The following is a 27,992-nucleotide window of genomic DNA, read 5'->3' as shown; positions in this document are numbered from 1 at the left end:
GAGCACCTTCTTCCACATGTTTGGTGTGTCTCTCAGGTGGCTTGTGGCAAACTTTAAATGACACTTTTTATGGATATCTTCTTGCCACTCTTCCATAAAGGCCAGATTTGTGCAGTATACAACTGATTGTTGTCCTATGGACAGAGTCTCCCACCTCAGCTGAAGATCTCTGCAGTTCATCCAGAGTGATCATGGGACTCTTGGCTGCATCTCTAATCAGTGTTCTCCTTGCATGAGCTGAAAGTTTAGAGGGAGGGCCACGTCTTCGTAGATTTGCAGTGGTCTGATACTCCTTCCATTTCAATATTATCCCTTGCACAGTGCTCCTTGGGATGTTTAAAGCTTGGAAATCTTCTGTGAAGTGGGTTTTGGATGTTATACTCCCGTTATAAATCTCCAGGGCCACACATTTTTCATGACTGCATTTATTTGCATCTAAAATATAAGATCATAAATCTCCATGGCTACACATATTCCATGACTGTATCTATCTATATCTCCCAATGAAACTAGTAGTACCCTCTGCATCCTCTTCCATTTTTAATTGTTGTACTACCACTTTAAACATCACTATACTGTTTTATTGTTTTGTACCCTCTGACCAAAATATTTTTAGGGGGAGGCACCCTCCACAATGCTTATGACTTCAGCATTGCCCACTGATGATGTGGGCGGGCGCCTCTTGCACACACCCCACAGGAGGAGGGCCTGACCCCAATCTGTGTCTTGTTTCAAATGTCATTGTATAGTATTTAAGTAAGGGCCTAGACATGCATTTTTAGGCTCTGAGGAAGAGGCTAAGCCTCGAAACGCGTTAGCCTTCACAAATTCAAGAGACAACTCACCCTCGGATCCCTTTACTGAGGACTGCGTTCCTTATGTGATATGCTTTTAACAAGAACTCGTTTGTGAGTATTTTTAATCCTTACTTTTAAATAAACCATCCAAATGATAATGCACTAGGCCTGTGCGCCCCTGTGTTTGTTTGTTGTTTACTTTGTATACAGTCGACAGCGTCTTTTTCAGGTCTGAACTCGTCAGTGAAGATTCCAGGTCCGAAGGAAAAGGTTCGATTCTGGAATCTGCAAGTTGACTCCTATAGGCGTGACGTAATTGTAAATAGCGGAAGAGGTAACTGTTGGGTAAGTCGTGTCTCGCCTGGGTTTGTTGGATAGGAGGTCCCCTTCCATTGTAATGTCCCCTAAGGTTTTCACCCCTTTCGTGGCCCACAACATAGGGTTAGGCAGTTTATAAAAGTGGGGAGATTTTGGATTCATCCATAAGGGGGGTAGAGGGCGAAAGCCCGACATAGCTTGCCCTCATCAACATTGTCAATGGGAGGTCCAATCCTATATATAGTGCCAGTCTCAGACTCTCATAGGAGCCCAAGTGGACCGCTTCCAAGACAGTGGCAGAATCCTTCTCATCCGCCCTCAGCCAACGCTTTGCAAACACCATTTGACCTGCCAGATAATACCTACGCCAGTCGGGGAGTGCGAGGCCACCACTGCCCCAGGGTTCCTGGAGGGCTCGCAAGCCAATCCTGGGAGCCCCTGGGGACCAGAGAAAAGAGCCTATACTGCCATCCAATTTCTGAAAGAACGACTTGGGTACCCAGGTAGGGGAGTGACGAAGAAAGTATAAAACCATTGGGAGGAATTTCCTCTTAAGGAGGCTTATATGGCCCATGAGGGATAGCGGGAGCTTCTTTCAGGCCAGCACATGTTGCTGAAGTCTGGGAACTAATGGCAGGAGATTTAAAGTGTAGTAGTCTTGTGGTCGTTTAGTAACACGGACACCCAGGTAAGTTAAGGTATCAACCCAATGAAGGGGGAGGTCAGTGACTGCCGCCTGCCTCGCCTCCTCGTCCAAAGGAAGGATCGAGGATTTCCCCCAGTTAACTCGGAGACCCGAGTACCCGCCAAACTCGTCTAGGATACGCAGAACCGCCTGCAGGGAAGGACCGGGGTCAGCTAGGAACAGGAGCATGTCGTCCGCATATAATGTTAGGCATTTCCGAATGGAACCCAATGGCCTCAACCTCCTGAGAACTCCGCAATGCTATGGCAATGGGTTAGATCGTGAGGGCAAAAAGGAAGGGCGAGAGGGAGCAGCCCTGCCTGGTCCCCCAACCCAACCCAAAGAACTGTGACGTCGACAAACCCAGCCTGACAGCCGCACAGGGATGTGCATACAGGAGTTTAATCCAGGTTCGGAAGTGCGGACCAAAACCCATCCGTTCCAAGACAGTAAACATATCCAGTCGATGTCTATGGAAACCCCTACCCCTGTTCGAGGACCCTCCCCCGGGAGCTGGAAATGAGTAAACAGTTGCCTAATATTAGTGTCCACCGACTTCCCAGGCATAAAATCAGTCTGATCAGGGTCGATCAAAGCATGTATGACCCCAGCCAGTCTAGTTGCAAGAACCTTGGTCAATATCTTAAGGTCCATGTTCAAGAGGGCAATGGGGCAGTATGAGGAGCAATCTAGAGGGTCCTTGCCAGGTTTCAGCAGTAACACCATATAGGCATCCATCATGGGGGGGGGGGGGGGAGTTCCTCCCTATATAGGCAACATTGTAGTAAAGAACTAATACGCGGGGCCAATTGTTCAGAATAAAGCTTATAAAAGTCCGCAGAAAAGCCATCTGGCCCCGGCGCCCTGTGCGCGGGGGGGGGGGGGGGGAATAGTCCGCAATGGCCCTCTCCACCTCCAAGGGGGTGATCGGGCATCCAGAGGGCTCCGGGTCCGTAGCCGGAGCATACAAGGACTCAAAATAGTGCCGGAACTCCTCCAATACGTCACGGGGGTCAGTCACCACATCTCCCCCTAGGCGTCTAATGTGTGGGATGTTGATCGGGGCCTTCAAGTCAGCCACCGTCATGGCCAAAAGTTTCCAGTTTTTGTCACCTTAGGCAAAATAGGATTCCCTTCAATGAGTGGCTTCAGTATGAGCAAGGTCAGAGAGGTGCAAGGAGAGTATGGCGTCTCTACTCCAGCAGGGAAGCATAGCTGGACTTGGTTGGCGAGGTTGCATGTTACCCCGCCCGCGTCCTCTCTGCCTCCTTAGGCAAAATAGAATTCCCTTCAATGAGTGGCTTTAGTATGAGCAAGGTCAGAGAGTTGCAAGGAGAGTATGGCGTCTCTACTCCAGCAGGGAAGCATAGCTGGACTTGGTTGGCGAGGTTGCATGTTACCCCGCCCTCGCCCTCTCTGCCTCCTGTAGAGAGTTGAACTCACTATTGTGATCTTGTCTGGCAGATTTAATAGCAGAGATACATTTCCCCCTCGTTACTACCTTATATGCCTACCAGACCACCGACGTGTCTGCAGAATCTGCATTGGTCTCCCAATACGATCGGATATATTGCACCAGGTGGGAGGTGACATGATCTTGTTGAAGCCAGCCCAGAGACAGGCGCCAACCCTGCTCTCTAGCCCCCAATTGGAGATTTAATGTCAAGAGAAGCGGGTTGTGATCAGACACCCCACCAGCCAAGTACTCCGAGCCGAGCAAAAGCAACTGCAGTCACGCATTTCCAAAGGCCAGGTCAATCCTCACAGAGGAGTGATGGGTAGTCGAGAGGTGAGAATATTCCCTGTGCAGGGGATGCTTCCATCTCCAGAGCTCGGTCAGGCCCACAGCAGAAGCCCAGGTTTGTAAATCCACCAAGGCAGGCCGCCTGGGGTTGGAAGTATCCAAGGTGCAATCCAAAATGGCATTAAAATCCAAAAAACTGCATTGGAAGACGTTCCTCCAGTGTAATCAACAGTCTGACAGCCACCGGGGTTGGTGGTCAATGGGTTGGTGGTCTTAAGACTCTGGAGCTGCCGGATCGATAAATGGGGTCCACTGGCCACAGCTGCGGCCTCCATGTCCAGGTTGCAAAAATAATCTGCAAGAAAGGTAGAACTTGGAGCAGGTCGTCCACAACAACAATAGGGATCCCGGGCAGAAGTCAGGAGAGCAGAGGCCCAACAAAGGAGAACAGCAGAGGAAGCAAACCGCACCTGTATGGGTTGTTAACGCAAACCATCCAGCCACTCCGACACATCCTGTGGGGATTCAAAGAATTTCACCAATCAATTATGGTGAATCTGGAGCCGACTGGGGTATAGCATGCTGTATTTGATCTCCTTATCACGTAGGCACTTGCGGACATCAGTAAAGTAGCGGCGTTTCCGCTTTGTCTCAGCCGAGAAGTCAGGGAATAAAATGATGCAGGCACTTTCAAAGTGCAGATCCTGGTCCTTCCTGGCTTCCGAGAGGAGCATATCCTGGTGCCTATAGTTTAGGAATTTAACCAGGAACGGTCGTGGGGGGTGGCCTGGGACTGGATGGGTCGCGCTCCACCACATATGTGGGGGCGAGGTCAGCAAGGGAAAGCAGCTGCTTGAAAAATTGCTCAGCAAAAACCGCAGGTCTAGTCCCCTCAACCCCCTCAGGGAGTCCCACCACCCTTACATTGTTGCGCCTCTGTTGGTCCTCCGCGTCGTCAGCCCTAGGTTGCAGGGATTTCACTAAATTGTGTAGGTCAGACAGCTGGCTGGCATGAGAATAGGTGCTGTCCTCCACCCCAGAGATCCGTTCCTTAGCAGAGGTAATGCGGCCTAGGATCTTGTCCAAATCATGGCGGATCATGGTGCACTCTAATGCTAGGTAGTTGATCCTGACCATCAGTACTGCCTTAGAACCGTCGATGGCCTCAAGGATGGGCGCAGTGATGGCTTGCTGTTCCAGCTCGGAAGCCGGCGGTGAAGGTTGCGGAGAAGGCTGGGGATCTCCCGGGAGCCGCGAGTCCTCCTGCTGCTGACACTCCATCCCTGCACCCGTGCCACAGCCGCACGGCGAGGAGGATGCTGGCGCCAAGATGGCGGAGGCGGAGCTTGGGCCCTGGCCTCGCGCAGAGCGGGTCTGCCGCTGATCCTGGGGCGGCTTTTCGCTGAGGTTTAGGGGCAGATGCGGGCATCCCTGGAATAGTGAGAGGTTCCCCTGCACGACAGGACCGCTGAAAAGCCAGAGCGGTTGCCCCAAATGGATAGATAGCAGGATAACCAGAGAGCTCGGTGAAGATGCGTCTAGCCTCGATCACATCCGGCCACGCCCGCCAACTTTGTCCACCTTTAATGTTACCTCTAAACTGTACAACTTAATTGAAAAACAACCTGAAATCTTTGGGGGGGGGGGGGGGGGAGTAAAAATAAAAAAACTAAAATAGCGCGGCTGCATAAGTGTGTACACCCTCTTTTAACTGGGGATGTAGTCTTGTTCAGAATTAAGCAATCACATTCAAACTCATGTTAAATAGGAGTCAGTACACACCTGCCATCATTTAAAGTGGCCCTGGATAACCCCAAATAAAGTTCAGCTGTTCTAGTAGGTCTTTCCTGACATTTTCTTAGTCGCATCCTACAGCAAAAGCCGTAGTACTCAAAAAGCTTCCAAAGCATCAGAGGGATCTCATTGTTAAAAGGTGTCAGGAGAATGGTACAAAAGAATTTCCAAGGCATTAGATATATCATGGAACACAGTGAAGACAGTCATCAAGTGGAGAAAATATTGCACAACAGTGACATTACCAAGAACTAGACGTCCTTCCAGAACTGATGAAAAGACGAGAAGAAAACCGGTCAGGAAGGCTGCCAAGAGGCCTACAGCAACATTTAAGGAGCTGCAGGAAAATCTGGCAAGTACCTGGTGTGTGGTACATGTGACAACAATCTCCCATATTCTTCATATGTCTGGGCTAGAGGGTAGAGTGGCAAGAGGGAAGCCTTTTCTTACGAAGAAAAAGCTTGGCTAAATTTTGCAAAAACACATCTGCAGTCTCCCAAAAGCATGTGGGGAAATGTGTTATGTCTGATGAAACCGAGGTTGAACTTTTTGGCCATAATTCCAAAAGATATGTTTGGTGCAAAAACAACACTGCACATCACCAAAAGAACACCATGCCCACACTTAAGCATGGTGGTGGCAGCATCATGCTTTGGGGCTGTTTTTCTTCAGCTGGAACAGGGGCCTTAGTCAAGGTAGAGGGAATTATGAACAGTTCCAAATACCAGTCAATACAGGCACAAAACCTTCAGGCTTCTGCTAGAAAGCTGAACATGAAGAGGAACTTCATCTTTTAGCATGACAACGACCCAAAGCAAAAATCCAAATCAAACAAAGGAAAGGCTTCACCAGAAGAAGATTAAAGTTTTGGAATGGCTCAGCCAAAGCCCAGACCTGAATCCGATTGAAAATGTGTGGGATGATCTGAAGAGGGCTGTTCACATGAGATGCCCTCGCAATCTGACACATTTGGAGTGTTTTTGCAAAGAAGAGTGGGCCAATATTGCCAAGTCAAGATGTGCCATGCTGATAGACTAATATCCAAAAAGACTATGTGCTGTAATCAAATAAAAAGGTGCTTCAACAAAGTTATAGTTTGAGGGTGTGCACACTTATGCAACCATATTATTTAATTTTTTTATTTTTACATCCCTCCACTTAAAAGATTTCCGTTTGTTGTTCAAATGAGTTGTGCAGTTTATAGGTCACATTAAAAGGTGGAAAAAACTCTGAAATTATTTATCTTTGCCTCATTTTTTTACATCACGGAAACCTTTTAACAGTGGTGTGTAGACTTTTTATATATTTTACAGTATCTCACAAAAGTGAGTACACCCCTCACATTTTTGTAAATATTTTATTATATCTTTTCATGTGACAACACTGAAGAAATTACACTTTGCTACAATGTAAAGTGGTGAGTGTACAACTTGCATAACAGTGTATATTTGCTGTCCCCTCAAAATAACTCAACACAGCCATTAATGTCTAAACCGCTGGCAACAAAAGTGAGTACACCCTTAAGTGCAAATGTCCAAATTGGACCCAATCAGCCATTTTCCCTCCCCAGTGTCATGCAACTCATTAGTGTTACAAGGTTTCAGGTGTAAATGGGGAGCAGGTGTGTTAAATTTGGTGTTATCACTCTCACTCTCTCATACTGGTCACTGGAAGTTCAACATGGCACCTCATGGCAAAGAACTCTCTGAGAATCTGAAAAAAAGAACGGTTGCTCTACATAAAGATGGCCTAGGCTATAAGAAGATTGCCAAGACCCTGAAACTGAGCTGCAGCACGCTCGCCAAGACCATACAGCGGTTTAACAGGACAGGTTCCTCTCAGAACACGCCTTGCCATGGTCGACCAAAGAAGTTGTCAAAAAAATCCTTTTATGCCAATTTGTATTCTGCTACATATTTTTGTTAAAAAAAATCCCAATAAGCATATTCTGATTGGTTTGTGCAAAAGTTATCGCGTCTACTAACTACAGGAAAGATTTATGTAATTTTTATTTTTTATTTATTTTTTTTACTAGTAATGGTGGTGATCTGAGATTTTTAGCGGGACTGCGACATTGCAGCGGACAGATCGGACCCATTTTTTACACTTTTGGGGAGACCAGTAACATTACTATAGTAATCAGTGCTAGAAATATGCACTGTTATTGTAATAATGACACTGGCAGGGAAGGGGTTAACCTAGGGGTGATCAAAGGGTCAAGTGTGAGCCTAGGGTAGTGTTTTATAACTGTGGGGGGGGGGGAGAGACTTGTGAAATGAACACAGAGACCTGTGATCCTATATAGAGATCTAGGGCCGAAATAATGAATCGATTATTCAACAACTAATCGATTATGAAAAATAGTTGTCATCTAAACCCAGAGAAGGTGGAGGCTGATAGACTGAAGGTAATAAAGGGCGTTACAGTTACATTTAAAGTAAACTTTTACCAGTATTGTGCATTATATTTAAAATGATCATATCCATGAAAGAAAAAAGTCTCAGCGTTTAGTAATACTTTAGTACAAAAGATTTATATCTCCCTTCCACCCTTCACATCGCTTCATGTCTGACTCCTAGTAAAATGCCCATGTCTCCTACTTCTGGGTGTATTATTATATATACCATATAAGTAATATATATTATTACTTTCACTGTTTCACAGTATAAATTAACCCCTATCGATTATTTGCTCTTTTTTTACTATAAAGGGCTAATTTTAGTTTTTTTTACCCAATTATGACAGGTGATACAAAAAAAAAAAAAAACATGCTGCTGCTAAACATCTTAGGCCGGGTTCACAGCTATGCGTTTTTTGGTGCTTTTTGCAGAAATGCACCACAGTTCATTTAACATGGTTTCCTATAGGACAGGTTCACATCTATGCTTTTTTCAGCCACTGCGTATTTGGGTCTAGGACTTTTTTCAACACAAAACTGTGCTTTTTTTTGCTTTTTTGGTTACATGGACTTCAATGGTGAAGCTGCAGAAAAGCATGTAGTGTGTTTTTGCCACAATTTGCGTTTTTTAATCTGCCTAACAAATTGGCCAAAAAACCCCAAGAAAAATGCAAAACGTAAATCGTAGCAAAATCGCAAAACGCACAGCAAAAAGCACTGCAGAAAACAGATCAAAAGCAAACTGCATATGTGTGAACCGAGCCTTATGCTGGCCATACACGCATCAAATTTCGTACAAAAATATTCATACGAAAAATCTTTGTACATTCGCTGAATAAAAGAATGTAGTTTGTAAATTTCACTTGCTTTTAAAATTTAGTTTGTAATTTCTGAACGAAAACCACATACAATGTCTTAAAATTCCTTTGACTAAGAAGTTTTCTATTCTGCTCCTTCAAATTTTGCCGTCACTGTGGTCAAAAATGAAAAACGAATGAACATTCTTACCACTTAAAGACGAGAAGGTTTTACCCTTTTGACCAGGCCATTTTTTGTGATACGGTACTGCTTTACTGTAACTGACAATTGAGCGGTCGTGAGACGCTGTATCCAAATAAAATGTATGTCTTTTTTAACAATCAGTGTCAGAAGAATAGATAACTCAACTCCACAGAGGGGTGGGTGCTGTGTCCGTCAATGAACATCAGAGAAAAGGATTGTATGGCAAGTCAAAAATCCAGTTTTCTCTTTCGTTCATTGACTGGCACAGCTCCATATCTTCTTGACTGTTGGGACAACCCAAAGCAGTGTCCGCAAGAGGGGTGGGAAAAACACAGCCATAAACAGAATTCCCAAAGGGCTAAACATAGCCAACCAGGTAACCAAAGAGCTAAACCAGGAACAACTGGAGCTCACCTACCACAGAAAAATACACCCTCAACATGCATGAGCCTCTGCAACAGTAGCCTGCAAAACGTTGCGGCCCAAAAGCAGCATCCGCAGATGCGAGGACATCCACCTTGTAAAACTTTGTAAAATGTGTGCACAGGCAACTAGGTGGCCGTGTTGCAAACCTGGACCATTGACGCCTGATGACAGAAGGCCCAGGAGGTACTAAGTGCCCTCGTAGAATGTGCCTTAACAGGGAAAGGAGGAACCTGACCCTTGATGGAATAAGGCCTGCACCACCGTCTGCCTGATCCAATTAGAAATGGTCACAGCGGAAGCGGCCTGCCCCTTACGGGAACCATAACAAAAGAATCCGACTTGCAAATCGACTCAGTCGCCGCCAAATACACCCTGATGGCCCGAACCACATCCAGAGAATGTAGGGCAATTTCTTTAGGATGTTTTGGTTAGGGCACAAAGAAGGCAACAAAATGTCTTTATTTACGTGGAACCCTGAGACGACCTTAGGAAGGAACAACTGACTTTGTCTCTGTGAACCACCAGGTAGGGTGACCGACAGGATAAAGCGGCCAGCTCTGACACCCTGCGTGCAGAAGTAATAGCTACCAAGAAAGCCACCTTCTGTGACAGAGTAAGCAGAGGAAGTTCATGAATATTTTCAAAGGGCGGTTTTTGAAGAACCGACAGTACCAGATTAAGATCCCACAAAGGCACTGGGGACCTTACCAGAGGAGCTAGATGGTGAACCCCCGGCACGAATATGTGAATCAAGGAATTTGTAGAAATTATAGAGCAGACTTGACACCGAAAAGGAACGGGGGGAAACCCCCCTCCCCCCCGAGACTCACATCAAGTGATGTATGCCTTCCAAACTCGATGATAAATCTTCCTAGAAATAGATTTCCTAGTTCTTAAAGTAGGAGTTACCGAATCCGACAACCCTCTGTCCTTCAGTACCTGTCTTTCAATAGCTAAGCCGTTAAAGCCAGCGACTGTAAAGCAGGATAGAAGATCGGTCCTTGAAACAAAAAACATTCTCTGAGAGGGAGTAGCCAAGGGGCATCGGAAACCAGTCTTACCAGGCCTGCGTACCAAGACTGTCGAGGCCAGTTTGGGGCCACAATAATGACTGGAATCCCTTCTGCCTCAATTCTGCTCAGAAGTCTCGGCAGAAGCTGTAGCGGAGGAAAAGCATATATTAGGTGATACTGGCCCCAAGGGGCCACCAGAGCGCCTGAGGCGTCTGCCAGAGGAACTCGAGACCTTGCCACAAACCTCTGAACCTTCAGGTTGAGACGAGAAGCTCACATCGGGGGTCCCCCACTAGAGACACATTTGTTGAAACACCTCCGGGTGAAAGGGCAATTCGCTTGAACTTGGGGCCTGCAGACTGAGATAGTCCGCCTGGCAATTTTCCACCCCTGGAATATTCACAACAGAAAGAGCTGGAACAAAACATTCTGCCCACCTTAAAATGCCGGCCACTTCTTTGGCCGCTAGGGCACTTTTGGTCCCCCCTTGATGTTCGACATATGCCACAGCCATGGCGTTGTCTGATTGAATCCTTACCGGACACCACTGCAGACAATCCGTCCACCGGGACAGGCAAAGCCTGATCATGTGAATCTCCAGGATATTGATTGGCAGACTGGACTCCTCCCAAGACCAAACTCCCTGGGCCGATTCCGTGCCCAAGACACCTCCCCACCCGGACAGGCTGGCGTCCGTGGAAACCACCGTTCAGTACAGGAGAAGAAAGGACTTTCCCTGGCAAAGCGCCAGAGAACGGAGCCACCACCTCAAGAAACCCCTTGTACCCTGGCTCATTAGGATCAGATTGTCCAGGGACTGAGGATTCTTGTCCCATTTCTCCAAAATCTCCTTTTGCAGAGGCCTGGTATTAAACTGAGCAGACGTAACAGCCTCTAAAGTGGAGACCATCAAACCCAGCACTTGCATACAAGTCCTGAGAGATGACCGGTGGTTGGATAACAGGAGCCGAATCGCATGCTGCAACTTGAGCAGTTTTGTTTCTGGAAGAAACACCCAAGCCGAGGCTAAATCCAGAGTCAGGCCCAGGTAGTCCAATTTGTTGGACGGTGCCCGAGCTGATTTGTGAAAATTCAGCGTCCAGCCGAACTCTTGCAGAGTTCGCACAGTGATGTCCAAATCGTCCTGTAGGACAGAAGGAGACTCTGCGTGCAGAAGGAGATCATCTAGGTACCCCAGTACCGCAATCCCCCTCTGCCTGAGCAAGCTAACACCAGGGCCAACACTTTTGCGAACACCTGAGGAGCTAAGGCGAGACCAAAGGGTAACGCCACTAACTGATAGTTCTCCACGCCTACGGCAAAGCGAAGAATACGCTGGTGCCCGACATATATTGGGATAATGCGTCCATGATATTGACAGAAGCCAGGAAATCCCCTTAAAGAAGGGATGCCACTATTGCGCGAATGGACTGAATTTCTGAACCCACACAAAGCGGTTCAGGGCCTTGAGATCCAAGATTGGATGGACCTTACCCTCCTTCCTTGGGACAATAAATAGGTTTGAATAAAATCCTTGAAAACGTTCCGACTCTGGAACAGGTAGGTCACTCCTTGTGACAGTAAATCCTGAAACGCATCGAGAAGGCCCTGCAGCAGATCCGGAGACAAGCGCAGGTTGGAAGGAAATAACCTTGTCGGGGGCAAGGTCCGAAACTCAATCTTGTAACCAGACCAGATAAACTCGTGGACCCATTTGTCTTGAATATAAGAGGTCCACGGGTCTGGAAAGAAGTGAACATGTCCCCCCACCCCATGTACAGGTGAGGGTGCCCCTTCAGGCAGAGGAAGACTTTCTGCGGGACCAGCGGAGCCCGTTTTTGACTTACCAACCCAGGGTCTCTTGGAACCTCCCGAGAAAGTACGGGAGGATTTTGAACCCTTGTCCTGCGACGCCGCGGGACGAAAGGGCCGTTTGTGGGCCGAGAAGACAGGATCACGTTTGCGGTGAGGCTCTCTGCTTTTAGTATCCTGGGGAAGCAGGGTGCTCTTACCTCCCGTGAGACCTTTAATGATCTCTTCCAAAGAAGCTCCCAAGAAGTGGTCCTCCACAAAGGGCAGATCAATCAGCACCTTTTTGGATGCCTAATCCCCAGACCAGCATTTCAGCCAAATCGTGCAGCATAGGGTCACTGCTGTCACAGACACCCTGCAGGCTAAAGTGGCCGTGTCCAGAGGGGCATCACAGATATACTGTAACCCCTGTATCAACTGATCCGCCAGCTCTACCAGCTCAGGAGGAGGCTGCCCCCCTTCCAAATCCTGGCAAAGAAGCTTTGTCCATTTCGTCAAGGTCTGGGAGACCAAGGTTATGGCAAACACGAGCCTCAAAATTGAACCTGCCAAGGTAAAAAAGGTAGCAAACCAGAGGTTCCGCCTTCCTGTCCACAGGGTCTTTAAAAGACAGAGCGTCCTCCACAGGTAGCAGTGTGACTTTATTCAACCTGAAAACCTGAGAATCCACCACCGCTGGAACTGTCAGTTGTTTTTAAGAGGGACTCCTGTAAAGGATACCTCCTAGCGAAACGCTTAGGTATCCCAACCATGCGTTTCGGGGAACCTCACTGACTTGTGACAATCTCATCGAAATAGGCAGGAAAGGGGAACATCTTAGTCACCTTGGATGGTCTGCGGGTATCAAATTGCCCCGGCGCAGCCGACGCAGCTTTAGCTGTGTCCTCCATTTTCAAAGTTTCCCATACTGATACAATCAGTGCCTCCAACAGGACCTTTTCTTACACAGATGTAGTGGAAGAGGACTGTCAGAGCACTTCGAATGCGTGGACGCAGACCCTATGGGGTGACTCATGTCCACAGAGGCCAAATCAGCCTCCAAAACTGAGGATGCAGGTGAAAGGGGGGGGCACTTTTTGCTAGGTCACTTTTGAAGGGCCATATCCACTTTTGACACCAGTGACTGCAGGACCGGCGTCATGGCCGCCAGAGCAGACTGAGATCCACTAGAGGGACCCTCAGCTACTGAGAGTGGGTCACATGGTGACACGTGCTTTAGGGACTCCATGGTAACCTGGGGACCGCTAGCACATTCTTTACAAAAAAAACCCCCACCACTGCACCGATGGCACCACAGGTCCCAGCGCATCAAGCAGCGCTGCTATAGCAGGGAGAGGGAGTATGTACAGCCCCAGAGTCTCACCACCACTGACTTAGTAGGGACAGAGAGTGCCAAGCTGCCAGCTGCACGCCGATCAGAATCAAAAATGCTAGGATCAAAAGGTCCCAACAGGGAGCTAGGTCCTTACTTCTGACTAGGCAAAAAAAACTGAAGTCCTATAGCAGGAAGTGGGCGTATACCCCCTAGGACTGCCCTATAGGCGTAGTCAATTTTTTTTCCGCCTAGTGTCCTACTCCTGTAGGGGACAGCATAACCCAACAGTCAAGAAGATATGGAGCTGTGTCCGTCAATGAATGAAAGCGAAAACAATAATTTTTACTTTCTGCTATATAACATTCCCAATAAAAAAAAAAATTAAAATTTAATTTTTTCATCATTTTAGGCCAATATGTATTCTGCTATTTTTGGTAAAAAAAAAAATCTTAAGTGTATATCGATTGGTTTGCGCAGGGGATAGGTTTATGTCGTATTTATTTTTCACTAGTAATGGCGGCAATCTGCGATTTTTAGTGGGGCTGTGACATTGTGGCGGACAGATCGGAAACCTGACACTTTTGGGGGAACCAGTGACACTAATACAGTAATCAGTGCTAAAAATATGCACTGTTACTGTACTAATGACACTGACTCTGATCGGCTCCCCCTCTAGCCAATCGGCACATGCACGCATCTCCAGCAGGGCACGTGCGCCTACACTAATGCCCACACTAACTGCTACACGAAGTGACGTACATGTTCGTAGTTTCACATAACAGAGCTGACCTGCCACCATATAACTACGGCGGCTGGTTGGCAAGTGGTTAAAATAAAGATTTTTTTTTTTAAAAAAGACATTCTTTTTGTATGGCCAGTGTTGTTTTTGTATGGCATGTATAAGTGAAAGCAGGCACAGGTATCTTATCATTGTCACCTGCCTATGACAAGGGAGTCTGTCATATATAATATATTACAGTTCTGCCTGAAAATCGGCAAAAGAAACAACATTTTTTTTTTCCTTTAAATAAAAACTTTGATCTCAGAGTCTGATAAAATTTACCAGATTCAACCTCTAATAGTATATACAGTAAATCTCTTCTGTCTGTTATTCTCAGAGTGGATTAGAGATTTTACTTCCTAACTATTTAGTTGGTTATTTAGATTTACCAATGCATATAGATATTTAAGAATAAATTGCCTTTTTTTTAAACTTTACATATTAAACTAAATTATACACCACACAAGGTTTTTATCCGATTAATCAAAACAATAATCTGCCAACTAATCGATTATGAAAATAATCATTAGTTGTAGCCCTCTAAAAATTAAAATGCTGTTCTTGCACATTGCTTAAATATTTATTTGGAAGTTCACATAATGCTAAATATGTCAAGAGCAGAGATAATGGGATTAGGATCAAATAATTAACATGATATAAAGCATGCATTAAAGAGGAGTGCATCTTCAAGGTTGGGGAACCTTTTGTATATTTTGTATACAAAGTTACTTAGCCCTGTTAATGCAATTTCATAACAAGACATCACAGATTAGTGTTTCACAAGAAAGAGAACTCAAATTTTATTTAGGCCAAGAATATAAGCCAAGAATAGAATGAGTCACAATGATTTCTATTCATAGGTAGGTGGTTATCCATATTCATATCTCATTTACATAAAGAGGATGTTTCACCATATGACACAGAGGTGTATTTAAATGTCATAGAATGCATACTGTTTATCACAACATTATTACCGATTTTTTTTTTTGTTTTGTTTTTAATGCATGGTTAGAAATGTAATTTGAACATCTGACTGTTGCTTTGGCTAGAACTATATTAAAAACTCAACTGTGGCACAAAAAACTCATTACAGATAAGTGAAGTTTACATGAGCGGCTAGTTTTTCTGGTTTGTAGTTTTATTTTAAAAAATGAAAACGAGAAAAGCCAATTTGCCCATAGAAAAAGGATGAGCAAAGTGCAGCCCCCATCCTTCAGGATCAAGCAGGCATTTTGAATGAAAGATGGGCTCTTGCACAGCTAAAGCACTCAAAGAAGATGAGGAAAACATAGGAAACATGGGCAACTCTGTTGCTAAAACAGAAATGGCAAAAAAAAATTCCTGCAAAGGATAAAATAAAATACTTACCTCTCTGGCTGCCAAACGCCATTTTGATTAACAAAATCGTCACCTGCACTCCTTTCTACACTTCTGGGAGTGTTGTTCAGCATGAGACACCACTTAACTCAATGTCAGACCAAGGGGTGAGCAAACACAGGTATTTATTTTCTTCTTGAAGGGAATTTCTTGGCGTTTTTGTTTTAGCATCAATTTAACTTTCTACTTTCTGTAACAAACAAACTTTCTCTACAACACTAAGCAGCAAATAAAAGAAAAAGTTAAATACTTTTTAAGAAACGCATTCCATATAAAACCCCCCTCCCCATCTTTCACCTTCTCTGTGTACACTGAATTCTGGGACTAGGGATGGGCTCAGGCGTGTTCGGGTCCTTGTCCCAAACCACTTGAGCAATCCCGCCAGGAAGTCATCACTGCACTCCGCCAATCATAGGCAGTGAGACATTTTCCGGCCCGCAGCTGCACATATACACGCTGCCTATGATTGGCAGTGTGCAGCGACGCCTTTCTGGCAGGATTGCTCTGGTGGGCTGGGACTAGGATCCTAACACCCCTGAGCACATCCCTACCTAGGACAGAGGAATTCCTCTGCAGAAGTGTATGTGTTGCTCAGAGCAGTGTCTGTGCAGTGCGATTTGGACTGCAAGCATATGTAACAGCATACGGTTATCTAGAGGTGAAAGGTTTACCTGCAGAGAGCCCCCTCCTCCCTTGTCCCTGTGCACACAATTCCTAAACTCAGGAATTCCTCGGCAGCTGACAGCTCAAGTTGTTGTACTGGCTGAAAATCCTGCATTCAGACAGAGAAGGGTCGTTCTGACAACTGTCTCATGCTGTGCGATATGGACTACAAACACATGTAATACACAGCATATTGTCAACGATCTTCTGCAATTCAAATTTAGGCAAAAATGTATATACTAGCTTAGGTGTTTACATCTGAGCACTTTTATGTGCATAAAAAACACACTTGTTATAAAAATACATGGATTCCAATGAGACCGTTAAAATCTGCGCACTGCACTGTAAAAAAAAATGAGGCATGTCTGATATTATATGACTTTACCTGCATATTCTGGCCCCTTAAAGTCTACATAAGTGCATTAAAACATACACATGTCACATGCATTAAAACGCACGTAAAACACAGACACACAGGTAAAATGCATTCAAAACGCGCATTAAAAAAAAAAAAAACATAAGGAAAAGTGCATGACAGCGGAAGCAAAGACATGTGAACCGAGCCTTAGACAGGCATGATGTTTGCAAAATATTGGAGTATGCATTATTTCAGGCATGCGCTGGCTTCACCTGACTTAACCTATCAGCCAGGGCACATGTAAAATGAAATGAAACATTGGTGGTCATGTGACTTCTTTCTCTCCAGTTTTAAGGAAGAATGCCTCATTTCAATATTAAAATATAGACAGATGTTAGCAAATCAGCCAGAAGGGAAGTATAAACAAGCACATTATATATACACACATGCACACATACACGAATAAGCCCCCAATTAGCTAGTGATGATGTCTTAATTCTGCTAATTTAGCAAATAGCTGGCCAGCATAAATGACACATGGGCCACTGATAGGGTGAATTGAGCATCTTGATGAAGAAGCTATACCTATACACCAACTACAATATACCGCAGACAAATCTATCTATGATTTCAAGAGTGCCTTAAGACTTTTTCACAAATGTTTTTTTTTTTTTTACAGTATATTATAGGCATTAGTGGCAGTGTTCATTCTTCACCTGTTTAAGTTTTGCTGCCAGAGACAGTTACCATCTTGCAAAAATGTTCTGTACAAATGACTTATGAGCAAAAAAGAAGAGAGGTATAAATAGAACTGGCAACATCCAGTAACTATTTCTGGAACCCATAGTATCTTTCTTCACAATGTAATGTAAAATGCTAAAATCAATTGTCTACAAAAGTACATACAATTCTAGAGTGTGACTTTCACTTAACTCCATCCAACAGTCAATCAACCTGTATGCTTAAAAGGTAATTTCGGAGAAAGCTTCATGCCCTGTAAACAGCATTGGTAAATAGACTACTGCAGAAACAAGAAAAATCACCCAACAATAGAGCTTTATCATTAAAGCCAATTCTAACAGAAACAATATCCATGACATACCCAACTAAAAAAGCCTGGCAAATCTGGCATTTGTTGGTTGACAGGCATTCGCCCTTAGAGACTATTTAACATTAGTTGTCTCAATTTTAAAGGAGAAGTACAGCCAAAGCTTGTTTGGCTTTACTTCTCCAGTGCACCACAGGAGTGCAGATCGTCTTGCACTCCTGTGAGCTGTTTTCAGCAGACAGCGGGCTGAAATCCACTGTCTGCTGACGTCACGCTGGCAAGATTGAGACAATGAAGTCGAGATCCTTCATTGTCTCCGGTCTACATGCTTGGACTGGAGACAATGCACTGGGTTCTGGTCCAATGCTGGGTTCTGGTTCCCATGCTTGGACCGGAACCCAACTCAGCCTCTCAGCGAGCCGCTCCTGCCCCCCTCCACAGCCCATCGCTCCAGTCAGCGCAGGGGGCGCCGAGCAGAGAGCTGGTGACTGACAGTTAGCAGCTCTCTGCTCGGAGAGCCCTGAGAACTGAGAAATCTGTGCTGTTTGATCGCTCAGTTCTTATTGTTAGAGCCATCGTGGGACATTTGTTGCATCCAGCTAGGCAAGTATGATTAAAAAAAAAAAAATGGATTCCCATACTTCTCTTTTAATAAATTCTGGGTGTTCAATTTACTTTGACATAAGTCATGTTAGTATATTAATAGTATTTCTCTAACTACTTTCAAAGTCTGAGCTACACCAATGGTGGACTGATCTTCTTATGTTCAAGATTACCTTTGTTCAGTTATTGTTTTATTTATTTTTAAAAGCCTAGAGTTTGAAATACAATGCAAATACTTTTTTATGACCATGTTAAAGATCATATTGGAATTTCACAAAAAGGCAGAAAAAATTAGAAAAGAATGATAGGACCATGGCACCTGCCCTCCAAGTATGCAAAGCCTAAGAAGAAAAGCCGATTTCACAAGGTCACATTTAGAAAATTTTAAAAACTCCCTCTAAAAAGAATTCTGCAAAAGATGTACTGTACATAAACACTCAGTTCTCCTTAAATATTAGAGAGAATTATTAACCTTGTGAGAAATTCATTACGAACCTCCATCCATCTCTTGGAAGGTAGCTAAAAGCGCCATCCACAACTGCTGCAAAGAACTGTCCACCCGTAATGAAGAGTGTGTTAATTGTTACTAGTCTTCCTCTCAAGTGTGGGGGAGCGGCTTCTGCTATATACACTGGGACAGTCATAGATGCAATACCTTGAACAAAAGAAAAAGGTAAACATGTTAAAATAAGAAGCAAGGCTCAATTCTACTTTAAGTATAGTCTTAAAGCGTTTCTAAAGTCAAAGTTTTTCTTAAAATAAAATAAGCATATGCTACTTATCTGCTCTTTGCAATGGGCAATCTTTATTCCGGGATCCCCCGACGGCACTGTCCACTCCTCTACGTGTTTGCTATGGGGGCAGATGTGAAGGCTCGATTACGAGCGGGGCTGTGTACATCTATTGACACACACACAGTGCAGCTCGACCCCATCCCTAGCTCACTCCTCACAGGATAGGATTGACAGCAAAAGCCAATGGCTCTCACTGCTTTCACTGACTCCACTGAGATGATAGTAAACAGCAATGCTGGATCAAGATAAAGCTCAAGTAAGTATTTGGGAGTGCTGAACATGAAAGGTTTTTGTACTTTAATGCAGAGAATGTATTTAGTTAAAAAAAAAAAACAAACAAAAAAAAAACTGGATTTTTGTAAGAACTTACCTTAAAATCCTTTTCTCTGAAGTTCATCAGCAGACGCAGCTCTGCTTAAATCAGAATCATAAGGTTATGCTCCTCCTTTTAGGGATAGGCACTAGGTGGAAAAAAAAAACTTGTCCACACCTATGGGGGGTGTCCCAGCAGGCATAACCCCTCAGGCTCGGCTATTCTCAAACAGTTGTGTTGCCAGCAGTGTCATAACTCAAAAGTAGGGGGGCGGGTGCTGCGTCTGTCGATGAACTTCAGAGAAAAGGATTTTATGGTAAGTTCTTACAAAAATCCAGTTTTCTCTATCATTCATCGGCATCTATCATTCATTAACAGACGTAGCTCTGCTCATCATAGACTCATAGGTGATGTCCCAAAGCAGTAAAAAACATGAGGGGTGGGACAAGACAGGAACAAAAAACTTGAATACCCCAAAGGCCAATGTAGCCAACCAGATGAAACAGAGTTCAACCAGGAACAACTGGAGCTCCCCCTGAAACAATGAACTCTAAAAGAGAAACAGAAAAAGGAGTTCTCTCTTAAACTGCAGCCTGCGAAACCTTGCGACCAAAAGAAGCATCCCTAGATGCCAACACATCTACCTTGTAGAATTTAGTGAACGTATGCACAGACGACCAAGTTGCCGCCTTGCAAACTTGTAGCACCGACACCTGATGGCGAAAAGCCCAAAAGGCACTCAATACTCCAGTAGAATGCACCTTCACTGGAAAAAGGAGGAACCTGAGCCTTCAGTGAATAGGCCTGTACCACCGTCTGTCTGATCAATCTGCAAATGGTCGCAGCAGACGCAGGCAGTCCCTTACGAGGTCTCTGTAAGGACAAAAGAGCGTCCAATATCCTGAAGGACTCAGTGGTCTCTAAATAAACCCTGATAGCCCGAACCACATCCAAAGAATGTAAGGCATACTCCTTAGGATGCTGAGGTTTAGGACAAAGAGAAGGCAGTACAATGTCTTAATTTAAATGAAAATCAGAAACCACCTTAGGACCGATTAGGTCGAAGTACAACTATCTGTGTACCACCAGATAAGGCGAGCGGCAAGACAACGCCGCCAATTCAGTGATCTCCACCAAGAAGGCAACCTTCTGAGACATGTGCAAAAAAATCAAATTAAAACCCGCGCTAAAAACAAAAACCAGTGCTACCTGCTGCTCACTTAGGTAAAAACCTAAGAAAAAAGAATGTCATAAAAACAGCGCTAACAGGAATGTGTATAATCATAAATAAATAGTAAAATAATCGAATGATTACATATAGTAAAGTGCACTAGTAGTAAATAATGTAAACCGTTCATCCATATAAAAGGTGCAATGATACCAGAAATTAATTATAGTGCAAAATAGTGCAAAGGTGCCGAATAAAGTGCAGTCCAAAATAGTCCACTCAAAATATAAATTTCAATAAGGTGCTGAATAAAAAGTGCTTGAAGTGCTCCACACGGTGGGAAGGTGCTCCAAAAGACCATTTTGGGGATCCACTCACCAGACTTCTATGCTAAACAAGCTTCAAATATGCAGTGGTTCTACAGTATAATATAGCCCTTAGGGATAGATGGATCAGCAAGTCTCCAGCCATCAAATACAGTCCCCCCTCGGTCAGCACTCAAAAGGAAGGGAATGAGCAAGATATAGTGAAGCCCGCAGGATAAATTTATTAAAGAAACTAGATTAAAACTACTTACATTAGGTAGAAAGTATAAAAACATAGGATGCGTCCACTTCCAGGAACGCTGCCGGCGTGCGTTCCACGGGGTATAGGAAGTGACGTTGTGTGGTTGTCGTCTGCCAGAAGTGTGTCGACGCGTTTCGCCCGCCTACAAGGGGCGTTATCAAAGACATCAGACAACCTTCTGAGACAAAGAAAGCAGCAAAATCTCCGTAATTTCTCAAAAGGAGGCTTTTGAAGAACCGACAGCAGCAAATTAAGATCCCATGGTGGTAACGGGGATTGCCGCGGAGGCGCCAAACGGCGCACACCTTGGATGAACGGCCGGATGAGGACGTGCATGGCTAATGGAGGTTGAAAATATATGGCAAAAGCCGAAACGTGGCCTTTGATACCCAAGGCCAACCTCTAGGCAACTCCTTTCTGCAGAAAGGCCAAAACCCTGGCGATCGAAAACAAGCGAGGGTGCACCTTCAGCAATTCGCACCATGAAGTGTACGAGATTTCACGTGCGATGACAGATTTTTCGACTTCCTAGCCTTCAAGAGAGTGGGAATTACAGATTTAGAGAGACCCCCTATCTCTCAATAACTGAGTTTCAATGGCCATGCCATTAAAGCCAGCGACTGTTAAGCAGGATGGAAAATCGGACCTCGAGACAACAGATCTTCTCTGAGAGGAAGTCTCCAAGGGGTACCGGCGGCCATTCTTATCAGGTCTGAGTACCACGACCGACGAGGCGAGTCTGGAGCCACCAGAATGACGGAAATGTTTTCCACCGCTAGAAGTTTCAACGGGGGAAATGCATAAATCAGCCAATACTAATCCCAAGGAGCCACCAGTGCATCTGTGGCGTCGGCCACAGGATCTCGAGACCTGGCTATGAATCTCTGCACCTTCTTGTTGAGGCGAGAGGCAAACAGATCGACCTCGGGGGTCCCCCACCGAACACACAGTAGGTGAAACACCTCCGGGTGTAGGGACCACTCCCCTTGATCCAACACCTGACGACTCAGGTAATCCACCTGCCAGTTCTCCACACCTGGGATGTGTACAGCAGAGAGGACTGGAACAAATCTTTCTGCCCAAGTCAGAATCTTGGCCACCTCCCTGGCCGCCAAGACACTCCTGGTGCCCCCCTGGTGATTGATGTAGGCCACCACCATGGTGTTGTCTGATTGAACCCGAACTGGACAATCACGTAGGCAAGGCATCCAATGACAAAGTTTGATTGCTCTTATGAGTTCCAAAACATTGATTGAAAGTTTTGACTCTTCCACCGTCCGGGTACCCTGGGCACAGAGCTTCCCCAGCACCCCACCCCAGCCTGTCCAACTGGCATCCTTGGTTACCACCATCCAGAACAAAAGGAAGGAGTTGCCTTTGCATAGTGCTGAAGACTGCATCCACCACAACACAGCAGACATGGTGTTGTGGCTCAACTGAATCAAGGAGTCCAAGGACTTTGGATCCTTGTTCCACTTTACCAGAATCTCCCTCCGCAAGGGTCTTGTATGGAACTGAGCAAACTGAACCGTTCTGAAGGTCGACACCATTAGACCCAAATCGCGCATGGAAACTCTGAGGGAAGACAGCTTGTTGTCCAACAACAACTGAATCGCCCCATGCAACTTTTGCAGCTTGTCCGGGGGAAGGAAAACTCTCGCCAAGGCTGAATCCAGAGTCAAGCCTAGGTACTCCAGTCTCAGGGCAGGAGTCAACGCGGACCTCCAGATTCCCCAACGAGACCGAATGAGAGACCACTCTCAACAGGAGATCGCCCAGGTACCGCAATCCACCTCCGGCGCCGCAGTGCTAACACCGGAGCCAGAACCTTAGTAAAAACCCTGGGAGTGGAGGCGAGACCAAAGGGTAAAGGCACAAATTGATAATGCTGCTCCGCTACGGCAAAGAGAAGAAACCGCTGGTGTCCAGCATAGATAAGGATGTTTAGATATGCGTCCTTGATATCTATGGAGGCCAAGAAATCTCCCTGATGTATAGACGCCACTACGGTACGGATGGACTCCATTCTAAACCTCTGTACCCGCACAAAGCGGTTCAGAGCCTTGAGATCTAGGATGGGGCGCACCTTGCCTTCTTTCCTGGGCACGGTGAACAGATTTGAATAAAACCATTGAAAGCGTTCCCGAGCTGGAACCAGCATAATCACCCCTTGCGAAAGCAAGTCATGTACCACCCCTCGCAAGTCCCTTAACCTGGCTGGGGACAAGTGAAGATTGGACGGGAAGAACCTGTCCCGTGAACGAGACCGGAATTCAATTTTGTATCTGAAACGAATCAATTTGTGAACCCATTTGTCCTGGATCAAGGAAGTCCAGGGTTCCCAGAAGAATCAAATACGTCCCCCCACCCCAAACTCGGATGAGGGCGCCCCTTCATGCAGACAAGGGCTTGTCTGCGGGTCCTGAATTACTGCCCTTGGACTTACCGGACCATGGCTTCATGGACCCTCCAGAAGATCTAAACAGTTTACCTTTTTATTGTGACCCGGCGGTACGAAAAATACATTTATCAGCAGTAAAGGAAGGCCCCCGCCTAGGGCACGGCGCTTTTCTTTTAGAGGATTGGGGCAGATTAGTACTCCTCCCCCCCCCCCCCGTGATACCTTTGATTAACTTGTCCAGGGAGGCTCTAAAATGCCTCTCCCCTGTAAAAGGGAGATCAGCAACAGCTTTAGAACCCTGGTCGGCCGACCAGCATTTCAGCCATATCATGTGCCTAATAGCCATGCCCACTGCTGACGTCCTGGCCACCAATAAGGCCAAGTCCAGGTACGTATCACACATGAACACCAGGGCTTGGACCAACTGGTCTAACCGCTCCAGTACCACAGGGGGCAGCTGTGTCGTTTCCAAGTTACTCTTCAGTAACTTCACCCGTTCACAAAGTTAGTGTTTAACATGTGACCTGTTACCACATGTACATGACGGGATAAGGATTCCACCCATCTATCCACGGGATCTGAAAAGGTTGGGGACACTTCCACCCACACCAGAGTCGCTTTCTTCAACCTGGCCACCGGGGAATCCACTATGTTAGCCACCGCCTCCGCAAAGGGATAACGGCGTGCAAAACGCTTAGGCACCACCAGCATGTGCTTAATGCGTCGCCATTGTTCATCCACAATATAGTGAAACAAGTCAGGACAAGGAATTACTTTACCTGCTTTGCGATATTTGTGGGAGCCAAAAGACACCTGTGTACCTGACGTTGTGGGTTCATCAGCCATTTTAACAGTTTCCCGCACACAAACGATCAAATATTCCACAGCTGAGAACAGGTCCTCTTCACCGTCAGACTGTGAAGACACTGACCCCACAGGGTGGTCTGCGTCGGCGGCAACCATATCTGTGTCAGAATCTGTAGAACCTGCATATGGAGGCGAGGACGGGGGACGTTTGCGGCTAGCAGCACCAGAACAAACAGACTCCACTTTTGACATCAGGCTTTGCAGAAAACTGCAATCTCTGCCTGCAACTGCGAGCCGGAGGATCCCGCAGTCATTTCCAGGGGGTCTGCAGGTGAAATGTTATTCTGGGACTGCAATTGCAAAAAAAAAAAAAAAAGTTTTGGGCAATGTCCCTTTAAGACCGTGAAAAACTTGGTCCCCCCCCCCCCCCCGTTATTACTACGGACTCCCAAACCCTGATCAATATATCAATATAGCAGAGCAGCCTACAGGGGACCCCCAGAACGTTACGAGAGAAAACGTGCAGCCCCGATCAGTGTCAAAACGAAAGTAACGCTGAAAGTGTAGGAAGAGGAAGAAGCTCTGACTCATACATTGAAAAAAAAAAGTGCTGAATGGCAGTCCCGCCCCCGGACCACAAGAAAATGGCCACTATACATTTCCAATGGGGAATCCTAGAAAATAGCTGCCCATACAAACTAATGAGAACACAGAGGTCATTAACCACAGCAAAATGGTGGCCCCCACGGAGCGCCATGCGGTCTCTGGGACCCCCAAAAAAGGGGTCCCAGAACAAAAGGCAATTGAGGGACCCACCGAGGACGATCCATTCTCCTTTAAATAAGTGCAAAAAACCGCTGCATTATTACCCCCCCCCCCCAAGGGGAAACCTACTAGCAGAGGGAGAATCAAAAGGGGTACACCAGATTTGTCCTCCGGGGTGCCAGGGAACCGAGGGAGCCCCTAAGGTCCGACCATTCCAGGGAGGGGCCCACGCGACCTCCAGGGGTGTTGGGGGGACATTTTTCTCACCATACCACGGTACAAGGTGGGCGCCACTCCGAAACAGATCACCTCCCACCCAGGATAGGGGTGCTGTTAGCTAAGGGTGTTCCAGGTTGTTTGCGTCCCGGTGAGACAATCCACTCGTAGGCTCGTCCCCATCCATCGGGGCACTGTCGTGGCGAGGCCTAGTTCTGGACTATAACCTGCTCATGCTTGCTGGCCAGGCTGGAAAACCTTAAGGATCTAGATTATCCAGTGTGAATACCAGCCGGCTGTTGCTTGTAGTTCCACTGGATCTTGGTCCTCAGGAACTAACTTAAAAAAAAAAAAAATCACAAACTTCCCTGTTACAGCTAAGACAGAAGTCACAGCAGGGAGCTAGGTCCTATCCCTGACACTAGGCAGAACAAACTGTTTGAGAATAGCAGAGCCTGAGGGGTTATGCCTGCTGGGACAGCCACCATATGTGTGGACAAGTTTTTTTCCACCTAGTGCCTATCCCTAGAAGGAGCATAATCCTATGAGTCTATGATTAAGCGTCTATTGAACGATAGAGAAAATAAAAATTCTCAGCCCTTACAAGCGCTTTAACATTAAACATAATCAGTTATACAAAGATAAGGTCCTCTGCACAAGTTTGGGCACCAGTGATCAACTAGACATTTTGACTAAGAGAACACTTGAAGTTTATGTAAATCTAAAATCTGTTTTTAGTATGTTTGGCATTATGCCTCATTGTATTTGGTTTTCTAAAGCAAATCATTTTTGTAAATCTGCTGCAATGTGGTTTACCCTGCTAGTAACTTCCTGTGCAAGGTAATAACACTAAGCCACTACCTCGTGTTAGTAGGAGCATGGTCAGTCTGTCAGAGGTGCTCCTTCAGTTCAGGTACGCTTATGCCTCGTTTCCACTGAGTGGTACGGTACGGTTCGGTTCAGTACGGTATGGTTCGGAACGGTACACATTGCGTTTCCACTGCCAATAGTACCCTTTCATGATAGGCGTGGTGTAGCAGGAAAGCTGTGATAGATGATTCCCTGTCAACCAATCAAAGTTCTGCAGAGTGTAGCTCCACCCTGTTGGTACGGTACTAATGTGCTTGGTACCCCAACGAAAGGGTACCAAAAAAGTGGTACGGTTCGGAATTAGGGTACCATTCATAATGGAAACGGCATAAATAGCGTACCGTACTGAACCGAACCGTACCAGAAAGCTCAGTGAAAACGAGCTATTAGAAGCAGTGTTGTTGGCCTGTTCCAATTGCAAGGCAACGGCTTAGTATCATTATCCTGCCACAGGAGGTGCCGCTACTAGCAAGACGTTTCTAACAGGTAAAAAACTGCCACAGGCTCACAAAAATTAGTTACTAATGAAAACTGTATACAGTGAGAAATTGTGCCAAACATAATACAAAATATATTCAGTTTCCTATACTTTACTAACCTTTGCAGCGAAAGTTGTAAAATGTACTGGCCCACCACAATTTTGAGCAAAAGTTTGAGAACCCTGTCCCATGCACCATACATTTCTTGTAACATGCTCCTTACATTCCTTGCAGCCATTGGTCCTCAAGGCCCACTAACAGGCCAGATTTTAAGTATTAGCTTGGGGAGATGCAGACTAGAATACTGCAATCACTGAGCAGCAAATGAGATCACCTGTGATGTAATTTAGTTATCTTGCAAACCTGGCCTGTTAGTGGGCCCCGAGGACTGGAGTTGAAGACCACTGCTTGCAGCCACCTGGCAGTCTGTTCCTTACAGAAATAAGTATTAAATCCTCCTGAATTTTCACGGTAGTGTGTTGTAATGTTACACCGCATCAGCTGTTGCCGCGGTTACATTAAAACATCTCGGGTGCAACATGAAATCATCTCCGCTCCTACCCCTATGACTTCCCTGATCTCGGCTACTAAATGTAAAAGCGGCGGCGGGTCTATGAAAATATAAATCACGGAGCCGAGATCTCCCTGATTTATATTTTCATACACCCGCCGCTTTTACATTTAGTAGCCGAGATCAGGGAAGTCACAGGGGTAGGAGGGGAGATGATTTCATGTTGCAGCCGAGATGTTTTAATGTAACCGCGGCAACAGCTGATGCGGTGTTACGTTACAACACACTACCGTGAAAATTCCCTACCCTTCGGAGCTTCGATCATGCGCACTGCTAAGCTGCTCAGCTGTTCCATGACGTATCCGGAGCTGTGAGCATGCGCAGTGGTAAGCTGCTCAGTTGTTCCATGACGTATGTGACAGGAAGTGATGAGGGTAGGGAATTTTCACGAGGTAGGTTTTTTTAACGTTACACCCCCAATCGCTCTACTGCTGTTCTGTCTGAGCCAGAGTGAAAGTACACATCCCCAGGCACCCTTTAGGTGTAAATGTTCCAGGAAAGCAGCAAGCCACTGGATGGTGTAGACTTTAGCTAAGTAATCTACGCATCAGTTGCTTGATTACAATCTATCAGACCTACTTTTGGACCCGTGATCTAACAACTGATCAGCATGGTTCAAGTCTACACATCCAGGACCAACAAGAAGGAAACTGCTCATCTAAAGAGATGCCAGGGTGTGTTATCTTAATCTGGTACATCACTCACTACTTTTATTGAGCATAATGAATTGTAGACACAAGCATAAAATAAATTAATGCAGATGGGGACCTAATAAACCTATTGTAGGGTATAAAGACATAAATATACACAAACTTTTAAAGAAATAGAATCAAAAATTGAGAACTGAAACTTGAAGGCATATATGTAATTTATTTATTTTTTATTATACTTTAGTGTTTATACAAGG

General features: G+C 45.6%; 1 protein-coding gene across 1 annotated transcript in view; it reads right to left on the bottom strand.

Annotated features, from left to right (window-relative positions):
* Positions 1–27,992, bottom strand: part of SLC2A13 (solute carrier family 2 member 13) — a 421,105-nt gene that overhangs the window by 313,724 nt on the left and 79,389 nt on the right. Inside the window, exon 2 of the mRNA XM_082254444.1 lies at positions 18,630–18,789. Within this exon, the coding sequence (XP_082110570.1) occupies positions 18,630–18,789 (160 nt within the window). The remainder of the gene's footprint in view (positions 1–18,629; positions 18,790–27,992) is intronic.

The sequence above is a fragment of the Pelophylax lessonae genome, assembly GCF_965119305.1.
Source record: "Pelophylax lessonae genome assembly, chromosome: 4".
Taxonomy (NCBI): Eukaryota; Metazoa; Chordata; class Amphibia; order Anura; family Ranidae; genus Pelophylax; species Pelophylax lessonae.
This window is presented reverse-complemented; position numbering and strand designations above follow the sequence as displayed.